The sequence below is a fragment of the Lissotriton helveticus genome, chromosome 2_1, assembly GCF_964261635.1.
Source record: "Lissotriton helveticus chromosome 2_1, aLisHel1.1, whole genome shotgun sequence".
In the NCBI taxonomy this organism is placed as follows: Eukaryota; Metazoa; Chordata; class Amphibia; order Caudata; family Salamandridae; genus Lissotriton; species Lissotriton helveticus.
In genome coordinates this window covers 1,101,098,996-1,101,123,713 of record NC_136059.1, presented here as the reverse complement: position 1 = coordinate 1,101,123,713, position 24,718 = coordinate 1,101,098,996, and the positions used below count along the sequence as shown (strand labels likewise).

General features: G+C 45.1%; 1 protein-coding gene across 4 annotated transcripts in view; it reads left to right on the top strand.

Annotated features, from left to right (window-relative positions):
• The window catches only part of PSIP1 (PC4 and SRSF1 interacting protein 1), a 546,371-nt gene that overhangs the window by 126,096 nt on the left and 395,557 nt on the right, over positions 1-24,718 (top strand). For 2 of the 4 annotated variants that reach the window (XM_078675914.1, XM_078675912.1), the window contains exon 4: positions 5,347-5,488. In XM_078675914.1, coding sequence (XP_078532040.1) covers positions 5,347-5,488 — 142 coding nt within the window. Of the gene's footprint in view, positions 1-5,279; positions 5,320-5,346; positions 5,489-5,730; positions 5,881-24,718 lie in introns of those variants that run through there. The other 2 variants (XM_078675916.1, XM_078675915.1) reach the window with 2 other exon arrangements.

Here is a 24,718-nt window from a genome sequence, read left to right as displayed (position 1 = left end):
AGTCCACTCGGGACATTACAAGGGCACTCATTACAGGTTTTTTTAGCGTTGGAGGGATATAGGGCACGATTTTTCTGAGAATCTTGATGGTGTAAAAACAGGTAGAGGTCACCTGGTTAATTTGCGCTTTGCAAGAGAGATCTTTATCAACCAGGAAGCCAAGATTCCTAACCTTGTCTGCAGGATTGGGGCAGGGGCCCGCCTCTCTAGACTAGAGTATTCCCTCTCCTCCATGCCCCGTCATTCCCTCTTCAGTTGCATTGCAGCACTTTAAAGATGTCTTAAACGGAATAAGCACTAGACAAGCAAATACATTACAGAAAGTGACATCCTCCCCTCGTCACTTCTGTGTACCTCTTCCCTTCACATGCAGCGCTCTGACCCTATCTACATGTGGCATAACTACTATCTATGCAAACTGCTGACATATTACATTGGTTTCTCCTGTTCCCTCTCTCTAATTCCTTTTCTCCTTCCCCTTGTTTATTCTTACCTCACTTCCTCCTTTGAGTACTAAGGTGCACTATAAATTTAGGGCAACTTTAGTGCCAACGTAGCATTACTCCCAGGTTCCTTCACAGTCACAAAGCTCTCTTTAACTGCTGAACTCAAAATGTCATATACATGATCAAATGCCCATGTGAGAAGGCATATATAGGTGAGACACAAAGAGAGGTGAGAGTCAGAATTACCGAACACAAGTCAGCGATCCGTACCAGGAGGACAACAGCACCATTGGTAACACACTGGTTGGAAATGAGCCACAAAATCGAAGATCTGAGATGGTGTGTTTTAGAAACTATCAATATTAACAAAAGAGGAGGAGATCTAACTAGGAAACGCAAATTGAGGGAACAGTACTATATGTCCAAATTTCACACTTACAAAACGGGACTGAATAATAGAGAAGAGTGGGAGAGAATCCTTTAATAATAAACACTGAATAAGAAGTGAGATTACGAGTCATTTAGCAAATACTGGAAATAGGTGTAGAAAAAGGTTTATGAGCAGTAATATATAATATGTATGAGTGCCCGTCAACTCTGTTAAGGTCACAATAGAAGATATCCATGAATATTCTCATTCTCATTGAACCAACCAGGGGGAGTGGCTAAACGGAATAGTAGATTAAAATTAGTTTTACTCGATAACTAGCCTTCTCCACTCTAAATTGAGGGCATGGAAGGCATAATTAAATAGGCTTTGAATAAGATTAAGGTTCCACGCTTAGTATTACCCCCTTCTTATACTAACTAAAGATATCGGACATTTGGGGTAAAGATATATATAAAACAAAATTTTGAGTATAAATTTCAATAATATGACACATACTCGAAGGCATAATCGGGGTTTAATAAAAATTTCAGAATACAACTCGATCATCTTGTGGGGTTCTGAATAGTAATATAAATATTAAAAAACCCCACTAAGGATGTAGGATAACATAAGGACTGACCCTCGTCCTTCGTTCCCACTTCAAAATGACGGCCGAAAATAGACGGCGATTGTTTACACATTTAACTATATATAACTAAAACATATGTATACAAAATAAACCCAATTCGAATAGGTCTATATGGGCCATACAAACATTGGGAATGGTAGCTAAGAAACAGCCACTGTAGAGTAGGGATGAGAATACGATAAATGTTTTTCGTTACTTATTCCCCGTTTCAAGATGGCGGCCGCTTTTAGAATCGGCCGAAATACATCGTGTTCAGGTAAAGAATTAACTGATGCTAAACCTGGCTTACTAAAACAGAGGCGCTTAAGAAAATAAACAAAAAAAATATCCAAATACAGATAATGAGAAATGATAGCAGGCTTCCTAATTAATTTTAGTTATTTTGACGGCATAACGAACACGGATAATAAGAGCAGGTCTTTAGAAAACACATTTCTACAGGATCACTAAGAAATAGACAAAAAACAGTACAGGAACCCATAAGTCTGCAACAAACGACTTGAGGGTGCGAAGTACATGAATAAAAACACATTACAAGATGGCGACGGGTTTGCTCTATCCATCCCTAAGCACACTCTAATCATCAACAACACCAAACAGGTGTTAAAAATCTACCAATTAAGGAGAGTATAAATACCAAACACAGATTAAGAGCTAGTCATTCGAAACCAACCTTGGGAGGAGGAGGACGCCACGCAGATCAGCTACCAGCTATAAGTAAGTAAGAGAAGGGTGTCTCCACCAAAAACTTTAGCAGCAACTACAGATAGAAACTAGCTCTAATATAGAATAAGTAGTGAATTCTATACTCTATTATTTTCTCTAAAGTGAACAGCTAATTTTAAAAAAAGCTTAAAGAAAGTGACCCTTGATTCCATGATGAATACATGCAAGAGTTAACCGCTTAAAAGATTCCTGTCTACACAGAGGTAAGGAAACCATGCCTTAATATCAGCCCTTAGAGTGAGGCTAGTAAAAATAAATCATATATAAATTAAAAACCAACCAGCAATATCATTTGCCCTGCAGTGAAAGTGGTGGACGGAATAGCACAAGGTAGCTCCCAGAGGCGTCCCCGCCCATCTACTACAACGATCAAGGAAATAGGATCGGTAAGCTTGAGAATAAGATATCTTTTTAAATATTTTTTATTCATTTTTAAATAACTCTTTGAAAAACCAGAGATGCGGGTGAGGGACAATCACATGCAACACAAAAGTGAATCTTCACCTTAGAGAAATTATAACTTAACTGTGATGATTTTTAACCTGGCTAATTTGAAGTAGCAAAACCGATTAGAGATGGAGAGAATGTTAGATAAATAAAAATAATAAATCTCTGACAAATCGGAATGTGTGTAATTTACTAACAAAGAGACCACCTTTATAATATAAATGTATCCTTGCAATAGGATTGAAGTTGGTCCATTTTCTTTAAAACCCGAGGAAAGTTTTTCAACACATCACAGAAACAAGGTAGAGTTACACATGACTGCTCCTCGTAAATACAACACTCCCTGAATAAATAGAGCTAATTTAAAACTAGACATATCTTTCCTATAGTAGTAAAGAATGAAAGCAACATGAGCAGAGGGATACGTGCTCAGAAATACCTATAACAATGAAACCAGGAAAGACTAAACCTGGGTAAGTTAAAGACAACGATGGGCTGTAAAGAATAATACTGAATATAATGGCCTAGAATAATAACAATAATATAGAAAAAAAATCTTTGTGGCACGAAAAGCTAATCGTTTGCCTATTCATGTCAAGAAAATAAAACCAAGACATGAACACTAGACTAGTGATGACAATAATCCACTATACTCTCGCTAAAGATATGAGAATATAGTAACGTACGATCTGGGGTTGCTAAGTGTTCGGGGTTACCAAATAGAGGGAAAACAGTTTAAACATGCGATATAAATCTAAGTGCAACTGTGAAAAAATCTGGACCTAACGATATGTATTATATGTTTTCTAGAAAATATTAAGCTGTGAACGAGTCCTTGAAGAAGGTGCAGAATAGAAAAAAAGCACCGAGACGCTGCGTCGACAATTTCGTTCTTGTAACAATTTTTTGTTTTATGAATAGGATTATGTAATGTTTATGTTTAAGTACCAAATTAGTGAAGTTTTAAATGTTTTTTAATTATTCCTTGAATAACCTTTTTTAAATGTGTGAATAAAATTGTGTATATGATTTGTACATACTACTATCTAAGATTACTTATTCTAATAAATGTATGAAAATGTTTCAACTAACAAGTATGCCTCATGGTTTTAATGATATCTTTATGGTCCATACATATTGAGTTGTAAATTTGGTAATCAGCGTAACACTGCAACCCATTCCTTTATTGCAAATCATCCCCCAGTTGGGATCTTAAGCATTATTTACTCCCAGGAGAAGGAACTCTTTTTGTTAGATGCTTTATTTTCTCTCCAGCTCCCTCCTGTGTCCACTCCTTCCCTTGCTTGCTCCGCTCTGCGCTTGCGCCAGTTGTTTACAAACGTTTATCAACATAAGGAAAAATAGTCTGAGAAACACTGAGGTTTACATCTATGATTATAATACCTTGATATGTATCATCCCAGTTATTTTCAGGGAGATAAATGGAAGGACTTTGAGGCCAGGCTTGCATCCCCCACCTTCCAAAAAAGTAACATAATAAGGAGCCACAGGCATTAGGTCATAGGAGCCATGAGTCGAAAAGGTTTGGGCACCACGGATTGTATGGATTGGAAAAATTATACTGGTCCATTCTGTATGGTTTTTTTTCTGGCTCGCCCCACAGAATTTGAATTTGAGAGACCACAGGAAGTGCTCAGCATTTTATCTGTGCTGTTTAGCAATCAAACCTCCAACCTGAGTGAGCCGGACTAAGACCCCCATCTCCCAGGCAATGCGGGTACTAGTGATGGTGACTGCACAATTATCTTTGAAGGCTATAGGCTTTTTGCCCTGCCCTGTGTTCCTCCTATGCCATCAAAAATCCTTTAAAGGTCTGTTCGGTTCCTTATAGTGTCATTGACTTGTGTTGCTTGACACTAAGTAGTGGTGCCTCTTTGGGTCTTTGTGCATGTGACTGCAAGATGGTGGTCCTCCTGTGTGCTGTAATGTGTCTGTAGTGAAGATCCATCAGTCTGCGTGTTATTGTACTCTGACCCTCCCCCCCCCCCCCCCCCCCCTCCACTAAACCAATCATTCCTTTTGGGTTATGGGATGGTGCACTCCCCATTCTTTAGTTCGCATTCGCTTCCCTGTGCGTTGCGTACACTCCAGCAGCCTGCAACGAACCACCTTTCATACCTATTACAATTATATGCAATGGTAATTATTTTTGTAATCTATTTTTTATTGAAAATATATGGCTGCCATTTTTGGTGGTTGTGTCTTGTTTATTTATTTTTTGCTTGTGCTTACAACAACAACAAAATAAGCGTTGCATTAGATTGCGAAGGCCAGACCGTTGACTTTGCCAGTGCTTGTTTAGGAATGGTACTGCAAGGACAGTCGGACATGGATGGTCCTTGAACACCTGCAGCACAGCCAGCACGACGCTGCCCTTGCCCCGCCCATTCCGTGGCACCACAGCCCTAGCCCATAATCTAAATTGGGTCTCACATTAAATGTGTCTAATATTCAGACCTCACTTTATAGTTACAAGTTTGCATCGTGTGCTGTCAGAAATTTCTGGAGAACGGTAAGCAAAATTTAGCAAAGTGCATAGTAGTGAAATACTGACGGACTATTTAAGGAGGAGCTTCTGTTGCGCACGAAGACCTCTCGTGCCGTGCAACTGTAAATGCTGCCTGAATACTAGCTTTCGGTTTCTGCATCTCCCCAATTAGGTAAGATTTCTTTTTCTTTTTTTCCAGAGCATATTTGGGCCCGAATGATATATTTCCATATTTGCCAAACAAAGAGAGATATGCTAAACCCAATAAAAGAAAGGGTTTCAACGAAGGTCTGTGGGAAATAGATAACAACCCAAAAGTGAAATTCTCCAGCCCGCATAAGGTATGTATATATATTTTTTTACAACGGATGCATGCAAACATGTTTTTTCAGATTGCAACGTTATTTTCTGCATTTGAACTGCTGAATGCTAAAGCTGGCATGGATTGCAAGGAGCGACGGTTTGCTCGGAGCCGAGTTCAGTCCTACACTGACTGCTTGGCTTCTTTGTTTCACACACTACAGAAAACATGGTGAAGGGAGGGGGAGGGCTTGGAGCTGCGAGGTTTGTCCCCTTCCGGTCTGACAGCCGAGAACCGGATTCCTGGGTTGCTGTTCGGTTCATTCACTCCAGGATCAACCGTTGGCTGCTGTTCTTGGCAGCGTTCCCGAGGGGGTGAATTTTTAAAGCCATATTCATATTGCATTGGTGGAGGGGGTTGCCATGGACACTGGTAAGTGAGGCTTTAAGTGCAGCGCGCAAATAAGGTTGCTTATCGTAGAATGTGAAGCAGTATTGGGATTTTTGTTGTGGAGAAGGTACGACAAAACGAACGCGTTGGATGAATTCATTTTATTACCTGTTTAGTATTGATTGGTCGCCGTGCAGTGAACTCGAGGTTTGGGTCAAAGGTCGTCGCCAGGGACCAGGCTTTGCATTTCGCGCAATAAAGGCTGTTTGTAGCCGTACGCTTTATAAGTGTTTCATGTTGTTCTTTTCTTTGGTGATTAATTATTTAGGCAACTGGACACGATCCCGAGCTGTTTTTGTTCGTACCTTCAAAATAATTTTGTTTGTTGGGTAAGAAGGCCGGATGTATTTCTTCCCTCAATCCAGAAACTTTTATTCTTTTTCCAATGCAAGGAGGCACGTGCAATCTAGAGTTGCTTTCGCTTTCTCCTCCAGTTCAAAACAGGGTTGGCTGGTTGGGAACCGCGTTACACACTGGACGTACAGCTGTGGTATTTGCGTGATATTTGGTGACTTTTTGTACTATTAAGCTGGCAAATACTTGTTTCAATGGGTTTACATAGTAAGGTTTATTATATAGAAGTATGCTTCTGCAGTTCTGCGACATATCACGTATTGCAGACGGACTTTTTCACGTTTTATTGTTTTTTTGTGTGTATATGTATGTCTGTGTGTGTGTGTGTGTGTGTGTGTGTATATATATATATATATATATATATATATTTTTTTTTTCTCCCTCAGACCCATGTTGCGTGCTCTCAGTATTAATTATTGAGCTGTATAAGTGTGCAACTAGAAATAATAGAAAAGCATGTGTGCTGCAGTATAACCATGCAGTCAGTCCCCTTTTCAAGTATAATCAACAGCATCTTATGTTTGGTTGAGCAAATTTGTGGCTCCCGTTTTGGCGCCAGTGGGTATGTTCAATTAAATATTTCAATCCCAAACACACTGGCTGTGCCATCCCATCCATTCCCCTTCCAATTACTCTTTTTTTAACTCGCTGATTGATCTATCTTGGGGAAATTATTTTTTTTCCCAGGGGCTTGTTGATTTTCCCCCTGAAACATGAGACTGGTCTGGATAGCATTTAATAGTGCCAATATTAATTCATGGTCGTCCGTGTCTCGTTGACGTGAACTGAACCTCTCCAGTACTTCACTCACAATTTTCTTAAGCTTCGAGATTCACTAGATCAGATGTCCACTCTGAAGGGTTCAAGCATAAGTCGATTTCTTTATTATATCCGCATGATGTCTGCATGTCACATGTTCGCTTTGACCATTCGTGACGCTACCTGCAATTTGTTCCCCAATGCCCCCGAAGGCTATCCGCAAGCAGCGGGCCAGGTTATTTTTGTTCTAGTTCTGAAGGGACTTTCCAAGGAGTAGCCTTTTAATTACAGGCAGGTCACCTGTGAGCTTCTGATCTCCAAACAGATCTTCCCACAAAAAGAACAAGCATTTACAATGCAATAGGTCTCGCATTAGGAAAGTTTGAGCTATTGGTATTGTAAATTACAATTTTTTTATTTATTGTATTGTATTGTAATTGCATTTATATATTGTTATGTGTTGGTTTTGAAAATAGCGAAATTAATAGCTTTGTCATTTACAATGCCAATAGTTATAACTTTCGCAAATGTGACACCTATAGCATTTGTAATGCAATGTGTTGTATTTACGTGAGTTACATGTATTGATATTACAAATATCAATGTTTTTTTTAATAATTAATACTTATTGTAATTTATAATGGCAATAGCTTAAACTTTTGTAAATAACTGTTGTGAAGATTATGTTCAGTGTATTTTATTGTGCCGAAAATCCAAGAACAGAAGTGAAATATTAACATTTTATTGTGACATTTGAAATAAAGCTTGAAACATTGAGAGAACATATTTGAACCAGTTGTTGTTGATGCTGTGGTGGCGCTGAGTGATGTTGTGGTGGCGACGAGTGGGGGCTAATGTGTGAGGGTGCAGTGTGTGAGGGTGCAGTGTGAGAGGGGGCAGTGTAATGAGTGTGTGAGGGTGCGAGGTGTGTGAGGGTGTGGGTGTGATGGTGCAGTGTGTGTGCCCTAAAGTAGTGTGAGGGGGCAGTGTGTGAGGGGGCAGTGTGTGAGGGGGCCGTGTGTGAGGGGTGTGATTGTGCGGTGTGTGTGTGCCCTAAAGTAGTGTGAGTGAGCAATGTGAGTGCGCAATGTGTGAGTGCGTGGTGTGTGAGGGGTCAGTGTGTGAGGGGTCAGTGTGTGAGGGGGCAGTGTGTGAGGGCACAGTGTAATGAGAGAGTGTGAGGTTGCGAGGTGTGTGAGAGTGCGGGGTGTGTGGGTGCAGTGTGTGTGGCCTAAAGTAGTGAGTGCGCAATGTGTGAGGGGGCAGTGTGTGTGAGGGTGCAGTATGTGTGGGCTACATTACTGTGAGTGAGCAATGTGTGAGTGCGCAGTCACCAATACTGTGAAAAGCATATGCACTACCGAGGGTTAAGGAGGAGCGACTGCCGGAATGTGTCTTTGTTAATTAATTAACGTGGGTCGCAAGCTTAGTGCACAAGGTGAAAGTACTCACGATGTACAGTAGCGGTAAGAAAAGCAATTTTTTTTTTCTATAGAATGTAGTTAGCTGCTGCTTTTGTGGGCCACATGATTAATGCACAAAGTGAAAGGTTTCGCGATGTGTGGTACGATACAAAACCAGGCTAGAGTCATGCATGGGGAGTCCCAAGTCGTTGCGCCAGCTGAGCTCGCCTAAACCTAAATCAAAGAAGTAAGTGCTCGTGTGACAGGCATCTCAGCTACTGGAAACAAAAAATGTGCTTTACGATGCACGAGGTCATTTATTTATTTTTATGTATTGAATTACACAGTACAACTTTGAAATAACAATATTAACTGTTCTGCAGACCACAGATTAACCTGCACTGAAGGTACCCGTCAGCTGCCAAGTTTCCTAGGTCCACGCGAGCCTATTTAGGGCAGTCCGGGCGTTTTTCTTACAATCTGGTTCTCAGAGTCGTATTTAACCCAGCATAAAACCAATGCTACAAGTTCTAGAATTCTGATGAAAAATCCCAGGTGTGGCCTGCCTCGCTAATTAACTATAGCACTGTGCACGGCGCCCGCTCCAGGGACATGTGTTTGTTTATTCACATTCGTAGTGTACAGAGCAGAGCGGTACTGGTTTTGTGGGGGCTACAGCTAGAGGGATAGGCAGTAAAGATGAACACGGCTAATTTATTGTTTCGGGGCTTTACATAGCGCTTGAGTGCCTGAGTTGAATCACTTTGAGGCTCTGAAAACATACAGACATGAATAAGTTAAGCCATTCTCGGACCATAGGCCTGACTAGTGAACGTTGTGCATCAAAGGGTAGTGTCCTGGGGGGTGATGCTCTCTGTTCCCTTAAGCCCTCGCAGTGACTTCGGAAACTCCTGGAGAATCGTATATTTACTACAGAGGCGGGAGTCGCACAGGTCAGAAGTTTTGATTAAAGGGGCGTTGTAATCGCAGAACGGCAAAGCTGTTATAGCCAGTTTAATGCCTCGGGACACTGAAAGTCGCCTTGTCTTCTAATGTGCTTCATCAGCCTGCTACAAATTAACAAGGACTAAAAAAGATCAGCCTCGGCCGGTGCGGTCGGGTCCGGTCCCGGGTTACCGTGTCCCCCAACAGCAATAACAACAAGCTGTTTTTCAGCTTATCGCGCTAAGCCATCATCTGATGCACATGATTAATGTGCTGCCAAAATCCAAGATCTACTGCGTATGTTGTCCTGGAGGCATGCAGCTGGGGGAGGGGGACGACAATGAGGGAAGAAGGGTGACTGTATATTAAATACAAGTCCCGCGGCGACCCGGAAGCTCTTGGCCGGCCGGCCAATCCGGTCGCGGCCGGCCAATCCGGTCGCGGCCGACCAGAAGTCCCGCCTCCCGAGGTCCGCGAGCTGCCGGCGCATGGAGCGCCCTGCCTGTCCGAATCAGCCCGGGTCCCCAGGAGGGGGCCGGGGAGAAGGAGTGTTGCGCCTGTTGCGGGGCTCCTCGGACCTGAGGGAGCCCCGATTGTGAAGAGGAGACGAGATGCTCCGTGAGGCGCGGAGCGCGAGAGGAGCCCGCCGGAAGAGCGCAGTCGGTGAGTGGGGCCCAGGGCTGAAGTGAAGTGCGTGCGTGCCTGTGTGTATGCCTGGGAGGGGTGGGGGAGTGTGTGCGCGCGTGTGTGCGTGTGGGAATGTGTGTGCGCATGCGTGACTGTGTGATTGAGAGAGAATGCGAGGTAGGGGATAGTGTGCCCTTATGTGTGCCTGTATGTGTGTCGTATGCCTGCGTGTGCATGCGCGCGCCTGTGTGTGTGTGTGTGCGTGCATGCAGAGGGGTGGGGGCTGCCTGTGTGTGTGTGTGAGCAAGGGATTTGATTTGCGCATGCGCAGCTACCAGACGCTCGCTCCCGAGGTGAAATCTGACCTCGTCAAAGCGCGCGTCTGGTAGCTGTCCACTCTCCTGAATACGGGCCACATTAGGTCTGTAGCAGACTCTCAATGCTCACGCATTGAGAGTAGTCTGCTCGACCTAAAAACGCTGTAGGAAGGAGAATCAAAAATTTGCTAGCATTCGCAACAAGAATTTTCAATTCTATTAAGGACACGGATGCGAGGATTATGCTTCTCAATCTTTACTGCATTAAACACAGCAGCCAATGAAAATGGATATTTTCATAAAAAACAGCAAAACAAACTTCATTTCCCATGAGTACACATGAGCATAGGCACGCCCCCACAGTCCATAAGAACCCCTTGCGTGCTCCCATCATCCTCTTTCTTTGAGGCGAAACAAGTCCAACAAAACTTGAATAATCATAACTCCTCCAACGTGGAAGAACAGCTTCAGGTTAACATCCTGACATCAGACGGCGATCAATCCGACTTCTTATCAGATCCTGCAATAAAGGAAATAGCACCACCGTAATCACTGAATAATTGGGTGGGCAAGCTTATTACATTCTGTACATTAAGCCGGTGGGATAATCCTCGCCTCTGTGTCCTTAATAGAATTGAAAATTCTTGTCGCGAATGCTAGCAAATTTTTTATTCTATTACAGGACCGGAGGCTTCAGATTATGCTAGTTTAACGCTGAGTAAATACCACTGAAGTAATATCTCCCACCGGCTTATAGTAAAACGTTTTAAACGTTGACTCAGAAGACCAATCTGCACAACGCATGATATCCTGGATACTTGATCCCAAACCATATGATTTTGACGCCATAGCGCCTCTTACTGAATGAGCACCAAAGATCTGTGTATCAACACCTGCTTCTTTCATTATGAAGCGAAGCCATCTGGCAATAGTGGCAGCCACCACAGGTTTAAAGGGCTTTTGAATAGCAATCAACAATTGAGTACAGCCCTGCGGCCGCAAGGCCTTTGTACATTCCTCGTAAGTCTTCAAACATTGGACCACACATAATTTTTCATTTTCAGGAAAGGAATTATAAGAAATATGTCGAGACAATGTTTTAGTACGACCTGTAATATGGAAAGAAACCCCTTCCGGGGTAAACACTCTACCTGTTACGTCGAGTGCTCTCACATCCGAAGACTTTCTGCAAGACGATAAGCAGAGCAACATGGCCAATTTTGCAGACAATTGCTTCCTGGACAGGAGAGAATTAACCGGCCATCTGTTGAATAATGAAATCACTAAAGAGACGTCCCACAAACCGGTATACTTGGGTTTGGGAGAGTTAGCTACCCTGATTCCTTTCAACAACTTACAAACTACCGGGTGCATGCCTACTGGTTTCCCGTCTACCTGAGCATGCCCCGCCGAGATAGCAGAACGAAAATTATTGACCGAACGGTACGCCAAACCATCGGCCGCTTTTTCCGATAGAAAGTTCAAAACTTGGGGTAACTCTGCCCCCACGGGATCCAGGTGTCTTCCCACGCACCAATCCACCCAGTTCTTCCAGGCTGCGGAATAAGGTTTCCCGGTGGAAGGGGCCCATGCCTGTTTGATGAACTCGGCAGTTGTGCTCGAAACTCCCGGCAAATGCCACTGTCACCCGGAATGCCTCCATGCCATCAGCGTTAGCCTGCCCTCCAACAGCAACGGATGCTGTTCCTGACCAGGGCCCTGCGACAACCACTTCAAGTCCGGTAATAACCGGGGGCGATCGCAGCTCCACGGCAACAACTTGGGAAACCACGCTTGTGACGTCCACCACGGAGTCACCATGACTATTTCCGCCTTTTGCCTGATCACTTGAGTCATCACTCTGGGAATCAACAAGAAGGGAGGAAAGGCATACTGGATCCCCTGAGACCAATCCTGCAGAAAGGCATCGGTCGCTGCCGCTATCGGATCCGGCCTCCAGCTGAAGAACCGGGGAATCTGGAGGAGAACAGGTCCGTCTGAAAAGGACCCCAACTCGCCTGAAACCAGAGAAATACTTGGGGAAGCAGCTTCCAGTCGCTGTAGTCCCTTAGGTGTCTGGAATTCCAGTCCGCCACCTGGTTGGCTTGTCCTGGAATGTAATCTGCTATTACCGATATCTGATTCTGGAGGCAATAGTGCCAAAAGTCCTTGGCTATTTGGACTAGAAGTGAGGACCTCGTGCCGCCCAACTTGTTGATATACCTCACTGCGGACACATTGTCCAAACGCAGGAGGATGCAACAAGACGTCTGCTTCGGGGATAACGTGCAAATCGCAAACGATCCTGCTAGCAGCTCTAAACAGTTTATGTGAAGCTCGAGCTCTTGCGTTGACCCTTTGCCGCCTGTGGAAACATCTCCACAGCGCGCGCGCCCAGCCCCATCTGCTGGCGTCTGACTCGATCACTACCTCTGGTTGTGATCCGAAGATCGCTCTGCCGTTCCAGGCATCCACGTGGCCTAGCCACCACTGAAGCTCGGTTCGAACCTCGTCCGTCAGGGGAACAGAGTCCGTGTACGAGAGTCCCCTCTGAAGATGCTTCATCTTCAGGCGCTGGAGGGCCCTGTAATGCAGAGGGCCCGGGAATATTGCCTGAATTGACGACGCCAATATCCCCACAACTCTGGCCAGCGTCCTGAGTGAGACCATTTGCCTGTCCAGCAACTTCACTATCTCTTTTTTCAACTCCCTCAATTTCGCCTGGGGAAGACACAGTTGCGCTGTCAGGGAGTTGATCGTGAACCCCAGAAAGTCTATCACCTGAGACGGGACCACTACTGACTTCTTCAGATTTATCACAAACCCGAGGCCCTGAAGCAGCGAAGTAGTCGTGGTCAGCTGTTGCTGCAAAATAGACTGGTCCTGCGCCATGATCAGGATATCGTCTAGATAAATGATCAGCCGCACTCCTCTTTCTCTGAGATAGGCTACCACCGGCTTCATTACTTTGGTGAAGCACCAGGGAGCCGAGGAGAGACCGAAAGGAAGAGCCAAGTACTCGTAACATCGGCCGTTCCAGAGAAACTGCAGGAACCTGCGGTGTGGATGAAAAATCGGAATAGAAAGATATGCATCCTTCAGGTCTAGACGGACCAACCAATCCCCTCCTGCAGCAAATCTGCTAACAAATGAATACCTTCCATTTTGAAATGGTTGTAAGTCAGATACTGGTTGAACTCTTTGAGGTTGAGCACTAACCTGTTGCCACCCCCTTTCTTCTGAACGATAAAGACATTGCTGGAGAAACCGCGAGGGCCTCTCTGACATTGAGCAATCGCGCCCTTCTGCAGCAAGTCTGCCACCTCTTCGTCTATGAAACTGTGATCTAGTTGGGAAAAATGGAGAGGTGGCGGGGGAAACGCCTGCGTCGGGTGAGAATAGAACTCCAGCTGAAACCCTTGAATGGTTTGCAGAACCCAAGCATCCTGAGTCAACGCCTGCCACTGTAGTAGACAATGCTGCGTGCGCCCCCCCAATGGAAGTAGAGAGACATCTGTTACACTCACCGGTATTCTGGTGTGACTGAAACTTGCTCTGTTGTTTCCCGACTGGAAACGTCCTTTGTTGAATCCTCTCCTAGACGGATAGAAGGTGCCACCGCGGGTGGAGTCCCACTCTCCACGCCCGCGACCAAATCTCCTCCCTGGGAGCCTCGTTGGAAACCTCGGCCTGACGAGCGACCCCCGCCTCGCCCGGCCCTGTTGAAAACACCCTTTGTGAGGGCGCGTTTGATTCCACTCTGCGCCTTATCCAAGGCGGTGAATGTCCCTACATATTTAGTGACATCCTTAACGTACCGGTCTCCGAAGAGACAACCCCCAGCCAGGGGGCCTGGTTCAGCTTCCGCGAGTTCCGTCAGGTTACTGTCCATTCTGAGCAACAAGGACTTGCGCCTCTCCGAAGAGATTGCGCAATTTGCGTTACCTGTTAGACAAATAGCGCGCTGAGCCCAGCGCTGAGCCCAGCCAGCCAAGATGTCCGGATCCACAGGGGTGGCCCCCTTCTTGGCCGCCAGGGCCATCTCCAGGATTTTCGCTAGGGGCCCCACAACGTCAAGCATTTTATCTTGGCAGCCCCGCCAAGCCCGGTCCAACCCCCGTTTGGGGTCCTTTGAAAACTTCCTCAAAAAGGTCAACATACTGGCATCTATCTCCGGAGTGTCAGCTACACTGTCCGGGACATTTGGATGCGGGCACTCCGACCGCAGTCGGTTACGAACCTCCCTATTGAAGCTCTTCCTGAGGTTTTCGTGAAGGTACTCAGAGACCTCCGGCGGCGGGACCCAGTCTGAAGACCGAGGGTGTACTATGTCTGATGGGTCAAAGCTAAAGGTTTTGACAACCTTGTCCTCCGCCGACTTGGGGGCAACCTTGGCCTTCTTGGGAGGGGGAGGTTCTTCCTCCGAGGAGTCAGTGTCCGTGTTAATATCAGTATTGGTGGTGGTGGTATGTGTATCCACCAAAATCGGCCGTTTACTCTTCGCCTTCCCACCTGAATAGGGCTGGTCTAATGCCTCTCTGGCCGGCAAGGAAGCCATGGATTGCGCATGCGGCCACTGTTTCTGCTCGGCCGAACCAGCGGCGGAAGAAGAACGGACTGCCTGCTTCTTCTTATCATATCCGTGGTGTTTCGCAAAACCTTCAAGTTGTTTCCGTATGGGGCGTAGGGCCACCGCAAGTTCCTGTTGCACTGTCTGAGGGACCTTAGTCTCCATGGCGTGATTTACTGAAGCTTGGACCGAGGCATCCAAAGCTTCTACAATATTGTCCTCCAAGACAGCTTCCTGCTGGCCATCAACAATCTCCTCCCCATCTGCATATTCCTCATCTGGGTACTTTACTCAATCTTCCATGGTGGAGGTACACCTCAAAATACAAGGGAGAACACCCTATGAATCTTACACCTGGGGGGGTAATGGGGGGGGGGGGGGTCAGCCCAAGGCACACAGTTATAAATTAAATTCTGGCAACGTTTCCCAAACCCCCTCAGCAAAGCTGTAATCAATGAGGTCAGTGACCTTGGCCCCAAAGTCTCCTGAGCGTGTGCACACTCTGGGCCTTAACTATTTTACAACCAACAGCACTGGCGATCACACAAGGGGCAAGCCGGTATGTGGAACGAGTGAAATGCGTTGTTCCAGTGTGCCAGGGAATCGCGCTAAGGCACGTCGCCCAAAAACGAGCCCAATTTGGTCAGCGTTTTGGGCCCGCGCGTCGGCCGAGAGCCACCCGGCCTGAACGTCAGGGCGTACCAGGGAAGCCCATGCGCGCCTTCAGGCTGCTGGTACCGGGCTCTAATGGAGTGCGCTGCGGCCCCTTGCCGGTCAGAGACCGTCTCTATGAGCGCTACGAGGCGCGCGCTCCACAGCGGGATCAGCTACGGCTAAAAGCCGATCGGCCCGAGAATGAAGGGAAACAAGGTCAGAGAACTGCAATATTGCTACAAACAAGCACTAAGAATGTCGAAATACATGTGCTAAATATCGCAATCACCATTTATAAGCGGATGATCCCGCAATAATACAATCACACCATATAAAACCCCCAACAGCACCCCAAACAACAAGCAGAGTGAGGGGACCAGAGGGGAGGTGCACTTAACTCTGACTTGTGAGCAGCAAAGAAAGAGGATGATGGGAGCACGCAAGGGGTTCTTATGGACTGTGGGGGCGTGCCTATGCTCATGTGTACTCATGGGAAATGAAGTTTGTTTTACTGTTTTTTATGAAAATATCCATTTTCATTGGCTGCTGTGTTTAATGCAGTAAAGATTGAGAAGCATAATCTGAAGCCTCCGGTCCTGTAATAGAATCATTTTCCATGAGGAAACTGTACCATTTCAAAACACTGGAATCTTCCTAGTCCCCTGAAGCTGCAATAGTTTCCATCTGCATACCTCGCGCAGGCCAAGGCATTCTGAAAGCGAGGCTGGACATCTTTAGGCTCCAATTCTCTCTGGGACACTCAGCATCGGGTCCCCTCTTTTGGGCTTGACTGCTCAGGTCCCTCCACAAGTTCTGTTCTCGGCGCCTAAAAGAAATTGCTTCTGTCTGTCTTCATCCACAACATTGTCCCAGGATCAGACCTCCTGGCCATACTGAGTCGCTACATGCGCCTTCCTGTAAATCAGCTGAAGTAATCTGTGTGTCACAAAAGAAGGTCTGAACTTGCTCCAGGAGCAGTCTTTTCCTAGGGCCCAGAAATTTGCCTGGATGGAGGAGTTGTTCACTCTGACTGAGATGCCATAACAGTGCTTAATGGGGATTGTGTGTACACAGAGGATGGTAGTACTGAGACTGACAGTCTGCTTCCTCCTCCTTACTGTGATGCTGTCAATTATGCTGACTTACAAATTGCTGGTGACCTAGATACCTCTCTGGGACAAGGCATCCCTTTATCTCGGGGTCCTTGACAGAGGAAGTATATTTCTTTAATACTGTGTTGCCCGAACCTGAAAAAACGTTGGGTCTGGCTTTGCTGACTGAGGAGCAGAGGTCTTAATATTTTGATGGAACTCTTGCAAAATAGTTCTTCAGTAGCAGTACATTTGCTCCTTTTTAAGGAGGCTGTACAGGAACCTGTCTTGCCTGCGTGCAAGAGAAGACCACCTTGGCTCCAGCACACTTCATACAGATTGGTAGGTGCCCTAGACCCTCTCTTGGTGATCTGAAATTATTGTCCTCCTACCAGTCGCCAGAGATTGTTTGTTACTGCTTCAGCCCCCAAACTGAACTCCCATGACTGGAGGTCATGGGCAAGAATGGTTTTGCTTCACAGTAAATGCCATGTGCCTCCTAGGACACCAAGGTCATGCCATTTGGGAATTGGATAAACTGACTGTTGTAAGCATACCAGAACACACAAGACTTTTTCTCGATTGGTCTGTGATGCCGTAAGACGGATGGCTTGAGCTCTGTGGCCCGGTCCAGAAGCCGAGCCATGTTTTTACGGCAGCATGACTTGATGTGTCCAACTGACTTGTCAGGAGATGTTCAGGCCTCTCAGATGGACATGTCTTTTAATGCAAGCAATTTTTTTTTTGTTTGTGAAAAGACTGACTAATTTCTAGACTGCTCTAAAAATAGCACGGCTCAGTTGCAATCTATGTACTTGCTTGGCAGCCCTGGTAGGGACAATCCTCTATGCCGGTTAAGCCAACTCATCAATTTCAAATGCAGTTGTTCCACTCCTTTTTCAGTGATGGATCTAAAGGTCTCTAGCAACTGGAAATACATTGTTTCCTCCATCTGACGAACCTGCTACCTCTGACTCCGGTCTCCATCCCCCCCACCCTTACACCTCCATCTTCTGGAGTGTGGGTGGGCCTCTCTTCAATCAGGTGCAGATTTTCCAGTTGGTCCATCCCGTTCCGCACTGTTTTGTGGAACCCCCTCCAACCCCCAAAGTGAGTTGTCATTTAAGTCTTTCACATGCATTGGCTACTGTAATAACAGATGCTACCTTGTAGGTCTTCTCATTTGTAGATCGTGTTGGTGGTGGGTTTTTGATCCTCGTCAGATTAGCGGCTGCACATGACCGTGCTAGATCTACTGTCTAGCAGCCTGGCCTTGAATATCCGGTAGTTCCATTCTCATCCTGTCAGATGACACTGTCCATTATATCATCAGGTGCACTGTTAGTAGATTCACCTGTGCCATCTGCGTAGCGAAGGAGCATTTACCTACTAGTGACCCATATGACAGGGTGTTTCTGCATGAATGGAGACTTTCAGTGACTTCTAACTGAAAGACCACGAGTGGAAACGACAACCCAAAATGAATAAGGTAATCTCATCCATAGACCTCTTCGGCATTTCTCAGAACAGAAAGTGTCCTCTATTCCTGTAGAATGCCTTCAAGTTCAGCTCATTTCAGTGCTTGCTGTATTTGTTTCCACTGATTCTTCTCCCACACATCCTGTGGAGGGTGCAGGAGAAGCAAGCACACCTGATCCATTTTGCCCAGTTTGATAAATAGGATCTGGGATACTGATCTGTTGGTAGTCTTCTACCTCTTCCACACAAAGTGTACCTGCTCTTGCAGCACTTTGGTCAGATCCTCCACCCCAGTCCGGAGAGGATGCATGCTTGGAGATCGAGCAGGATCCAAATCCTTTACCTGCTCTGCTGAAGTTGCAAACATCACTGTCAGAAAACCCTTTACAAAATCCGTTTATGTGGATCGCTGGATCAAGTTTGTTCGGTGGCGTGTGTCAAAAGACTTCGATCCCTTTAAATCTTTAAATTACCTTTCTGAAGTCTTGCATTTTCTACTATCTTGCTCAGTGGGGGCTGACCGTTTCTAGAGTCCAGGGTTACCTGGCTACCATTTTGGCTTTCATATGTTTCCTTGCTCCGTCATCTTTGCTTAGGTAACCTTTAGTGCCACTTTTTAAGGTCGAGCCCTGCGCCAGCGCGCTGCTCTGGGATTGATCTGTTGTAGTTGACTATTTGAGGGAAACCCACCCACTTTTTCACTGGCTTGTGTGTTTGTCCTTTATAAATACTGCCTTTCGATTGGTATGTAGGCAGCTAGTCCCTCCTTAAGACAGCCATGTCGTCATTTGCATCCTTCCATGGCTATTTGCCCCTTTACTTCGTGTTTCATGACCACTATTTTCTTCCCCTGCCCTCCCACTCCTGTTGTTTGTACCTTCTCGCCCCTTCCCACCCGCACTCCCATTTGAAATGCAATAAGTCATGCGTAAATGCGAGTCATATTGCTTTGTACATGCTTGTTCTGAAAGGGTTCCTTTACTTGGTTATTCCCTCTTCTTTCATTTTTTTTTTTTAGTATCAGTGTCTTGCCCCACAAGGGATTGTAGCCGCTGTCGAGGCAGTAAGGTTAACCAGCTAGATGTCGTGGAGAGCTCGAGCAAAGCTAAGATGAAGCTAAGGTGACCGGGATCGAAAGTGTAGTGTGAGAGGTTCATGGTGGTTTGTGAGCGCTGAAATAGTTGTCAAGAGTGGTCCACATTCGTCTCTGAAGGGGATGCCATGGAGAATTTTGTAGTGATATATTTTCAACTCCTCTAGGTTAATTACCCAATTTATCCAGCAGGCAAAGTAGGCTTTACTGTTGTCTTTCCAATTATTTAGAACTACTTTTACTGCAGTCACGAGGATTAGGTCTAGTAAGGCCCTATCATTGTCAGTAAGGGACACAGCTTTGAGGAAACCAAAGACTAGGGAGGATATTTCTTAGGGGGGGGGGGGGAGAGAGAGAGAATGAGAAAACATTAGTGAGAAACCCGAAGACTTTATCCCAAAGGGTACCACGCACACACATTGGAGTAGGAGATGTTCTAGGTCACCGTCTTTACGGTTCCAACAGATTGCATCTTCTCTAATGTGAGCGAAAAGACGTGGTGGTGTCCAGAAAGCTCCGTGGAGCAGCCAAAATTTTGTCTGGGAAAGTGTAGGGCTGATTTTGTGTCTCATGGTTGATTCCCAGGTTTTGGCCCAGTCTGCGTCGGACATTGAGAAAGAGGAGTGTGATTCCCAGAACTGTGTGAGGTGTTTATTAAGTTTTCAGTGTTGCCGGCGTAGTAGTTTATAAATCCAGGACACCTGGTTGCCTAGTCTGTATAGTCTAGAGAAGTAGGGAGGGAGGGCTTGCAGAGAATTTTGCCCTAGTGATCGCCAACTTTATCTTCAGAAAGTTATAGAATTCAAGTGGAGCAAGGCTGTATCTGGTTTGGAGTTCCCTCAGGGAGAGAGGGTATGATCCCTTATACAATTGGTGTGGAAAAAAAAATACCCTTTTTAACCCAAAGGTCATTGTGTAGTGGTTTGCCCTTATACAGCACGGCGCGGTTATGCCAGATCGATTCCCACCTAGAGCCTCGAATACTGGCGTCTAGGAGTTCATCGACTTTCAACAGAGCATATTTGTGCTCTGTAAAATTGATTTCGAGCAAGTGGTCATGTTCAGGCTCGCGGTCAAGACAGCTGCTGGGGCGAGATTTCTAAAAAGGGCTTTTTCTATATCTAGCCAAACGGGGATGTAATCGGCAGGAGGTGTCAACCAATAAGAGCCTTGTTTGGCGAGGAAGGCAGTTTGGTACAGCTTGAAATCCGCTAAGTTGATCCCTCCAAGAGACTTGTCCAGGCAGAATTTCTTTATGCTAATCCTTGCTCTTTTCCCTTTCCAGAGAAATTTAGTGAGTAGGGCATCTAATTTGTGGTGGAAATCCGGGGATAAAGTGAGGGGCAGCATCGTGAGAGGTAGTTCACTAGAGGAGAGATCATCATCTTGATGGGCTCAACCTTCCCCCACCATGTTATGAAGCGAGGGGACCATCCGTCTAGTTGCGATAGAATTTTTTTTTCTAGGGTGGTTTTCTTGTGCGCTGGAGGGTTTCAAGAAGGGTGCTACCAAATTCAATCCCGAGGTGTTTAATGAAGCCAGTCTACCAAGGCAGGCCGGAATTTCCCAGCATGTCTCTGGTGCCATATAAGTCCAGGGGTTTAATCTCCGAGTTCAATTTGTAGCCAGAGTGGAGAGAATATCTTTCTATGGTGGTCATGAGAGCCTCGATGGAGGAATCTGGGTGTTCTGTAACCACCAGCATGTCATCCGCATATGCGGCCAATTTTACTCGCTTCTCACCGAATTCCACGCCCATGATATCGTCATTCCGTTTTATTTCCGAGATGAGGGGTTCAAAGGTCAGAAGAAATAGAGCTGGTGAGAGAGCGCAGCCCTCTCTGGTTCCTTGTTCTAAGCAAAATGGTTCTGACAGGGAGCCAGTTCTGATCCGGGCGGTCGGAGAGGAGTAGAGGGCCATTACCATGTCTATATAGGACTTCCCCAGGTTAAAAGATAGCATGCATTGTTCCAAAAGGACCACAACACCCTGTCAAACGCTTTTTCCACGTCCAGGGTGATGGCAACAGAGGGAGAGGCTTTTATTTTGGCTTTTTCCAAGACATGGCAAAGTAGTCTCGTGTTATCGTTGGACATGCGGTATTTAAGAAACCCCACTTGAGAGTTGCTAATCAATTTTGGAAGGAATGCATTGAGTCTGTTGGCTAGGATTTTTGCATATATCTTGCAATCCAGATTGATGAGCGAGATTGGGCGGTAGTTCTTTGTTAAAAGGGGGTCTTTAACCTCTTTCGGGATGACAGTTATAGTGGCTTCACCCATCGATTTAGAGACACCACCTTTTATAGCAAAGGAATGGAATAATTTTAGTAGGGCAGGGCTGAGAGTTTATTTCAAACGCCTTGTAGAAACTGGCCGAAAAGCCATCAGGGCCCGGTGCTTTATTACTTTTAAGGGGTTTAATGGAGGAAGAGTGTTCCTTTTCAGTGAAAGGGAATCCTAATTTGGAGCTATCATCATCATCAGAAAGTCTAAGGAGGTTTAGTGAGCGTAAGTAATTGGAGCATGCCTCTGGGTCTAACGTCATCTTGTTTTTGTAAAGGTCTTCGTAGAAAGACTGGAAGGTGTCTAGAATTTTGTTTGGTATGGATGTTGTTGGCGGGGTCCCTAATCGATGATATACTGAATTGTTTTTGTCTATGCTTAAGGTAAGACGCAAGCAATTTCCCTGCCTTATTACCCTCGCATAATTTGAGTGCTTTGAATTTATTTATCCACACTCCAGCGTGTCTGCTCACAATTGTATTGTACTCCTATTTCTTTTCAATAAGTAGGTCTAGAGCGGGATCATTGTCTAAGTCGGCCGAATGAGGGATTTCTAGTGCCTTGATGTCTTTCTCAAGTGCATCTAGTTCTGAGTTCAATTTTTTGTTGGTGTGTGCCCTGATACCTATAATGACGCCCCTAATTGTGGCTTTGAGTGCATCCCAAACAACAGAGATGTCCGTACCTGGGAGATAGTTAAGTGAATTGTATTCTCGGATGGCGTTCTCTATTCGTTGTTTATTCTCTGGGTCTGAGAGAGTGTCATCATTAAAGCGCCAGCGCTTCGGGGGTAGGATAGAACGTGAAACTGCGAGTTTAGTGTTGATACAGGAATGATCCGAAACTAGTTTGGGTGCTATGTCCGTTTCTTCTATAAGGTGTGGGAAAGGGCTTGGAGATTAGGATGTAGTCAATTCTGGAGTAAGAATTGTGGGGTGCCGAATAAAATGTATAATCTTCCCGTCAGGGTGTTGTAATCGCCAGGAATCGTTTAAGTTAAATTTGGAGCAGATACGATTGAGTATATCATGAGATCGTGAGGAATGATATGTGCATTTGGATTTGCGATATACAAGAGGGTCTAGAGGGAGATTGAAGTCCCCGCCCACTATCAAGAGTTCATCTTGGGGAATGCCCTCAATGGATGTTAAAACAGATTCCCAGAATTCAGGATCGCGTTCGGCCCGTATATGTTTACCACGTGAATGGGGTCCTCATCTCTCATTAGGTGTGCAACTAACAATCTCCCATCTTTGTCTTGTGTGTGAGGTGATGGAAATGTTTGATTTTTTTTTTTTAGACTAGGGTGATAACCCCCCTCTTCATAAGGACGGCTGGGGAGCATTGGATGTACGATATCCAATGATGTTTAATTAATTCAATATCTTGTTCTGATAGTTTTGTCTCTTGGAGTAGGATGTTATCGCCTTTGGATTTTGCTAGGTGCGTGCGGCTGTGTAAGCGAAGATACCCATTTAAGTCACAGGAGAGGTATCTGCTACATGGCATGAGTCCAGCTAAATGTAGGGCCTGTCTCATGATGGAAAACCTTTGGTGACTGTTTTTGAGACTGCGTATTGAATATGACACGTATGATACTACTTTTGAATTTTGGACAGCGACTAGCAAAGGAAGAAAAAAAGAATAATAAGGAAACAACCAAAATTACATTTACCCCAAAACCCCACTCTCCCCCCTCCCTCCCTTCCCTCAGTGCCCTTGCTTCCCCTATCCCACCCCCCTCCCCCAGACAGCTCGAATTCAGGAGCTGCGACGGCAGTACCATTTAAAGGCAACACAGAAATATATAGTGGGGCAGTGTCTCAACCTTTGAGCTCTACTGGTATCTCTGTTTTCTTATTCCTTTTCTTGTCAGAGTGCTCAACATGCTATTCTTTAGCTACAAGAAGTTGTCAAATAGTCTAGGTGGCTACATGCATGCCATAAGTTGTCTACATGTCATAAAGTTGGATAAAGCTACATGACATAAAGTTGGATACATGACATGTCTTGACTGGCCCCCTATTGGGGCAGTTTACTGGTATAGTCAGGGATATGTAGTCCTAATTAGTTAACATAGGCCATTACGTTCAGCTCTCTCACCAAGTTTAAATGCATTCATAGGCCATTTATGTGGTCACTATGTTTTATGTGTTAAAATGTGCTTAAAATGTCCTCTTCTTTCATTGTTCCAATTTGAAACTTGTGCTGACTTTCCTTGATAGCATCTCCTTTTGAGCTTATGTATAGTTTCCCGGTTTGAATTCTTATATGGAATATATTATTGTTAGTTACAATAACTTCTGCATGATCGGTCGGAGAACTTCAGCCCCATCAGGTTGAACACCTTTGAGTACTTTTACCCAGACAAGTTTGTCCCGCAGATCTTCCCAGTTTCGACCCATCATATGGCCTGGTCTGTCACTTTTCCACATTTTTTAAACCCCCCCCCCTCTCCTAATCCCACCAAGTAGAAGAGACTATTACTTTAATCCCAGGCTTGCGGTCTCATACTACATTAATAATCGGCTCTTAGTCTGCTTTGCTGAAACCAAATAAGGCAAGGTTGTGTTCAATCTCAAAATTTTGCACTGGGCCATGTTATGTATCAAGAGTTGCTATGCTATGGTAAAGAAAGACACTCTGGTGGGCAGCTGTGGGGAATGGCCGTTTCCACAACTTTCTCCAGAGATATACCATTGGTTGACATCTGCAGAGCAGCCACCCCTGCATACTTCTACTGAACACCGTTGCCTCAGCCCACGCACGCTGAGGTAGATGCTTTTGCATAACCTCATTGGTTAATTGGCACTGCTCATCCCACCATATGTCACAAAAGCTCCTTCTTAAACTATTCATTCATGAGACTGTTAGTTTGAAAATGTTCCTGAACATCTACATTATCCTAAAATAATTTATGAATTTAATGATAAATACATACATTTAATCATTATATACAATTCTTTCATTTCTTTATAGAAAATTCAAATTAATCTCAAGAAACATTACATCATTTTGCAATTCGTCCGTTCCAAACTCCATGCACGCACAAAAACTCATACATATCATTCAAGCTTTCACACAATTACTCGGAACCCTTTCCCATGTCTCCAGCACTCCCTTGAAAATCAGATAAATTCTAATGTATTTCTTCCATAGTTGTTGAGTCATGGTCTGGACACCTCTAGGAAACATTCAACCCGCCTCCTAAAGTGTATTGCTTTGGAACTTCTTTCTCGAGG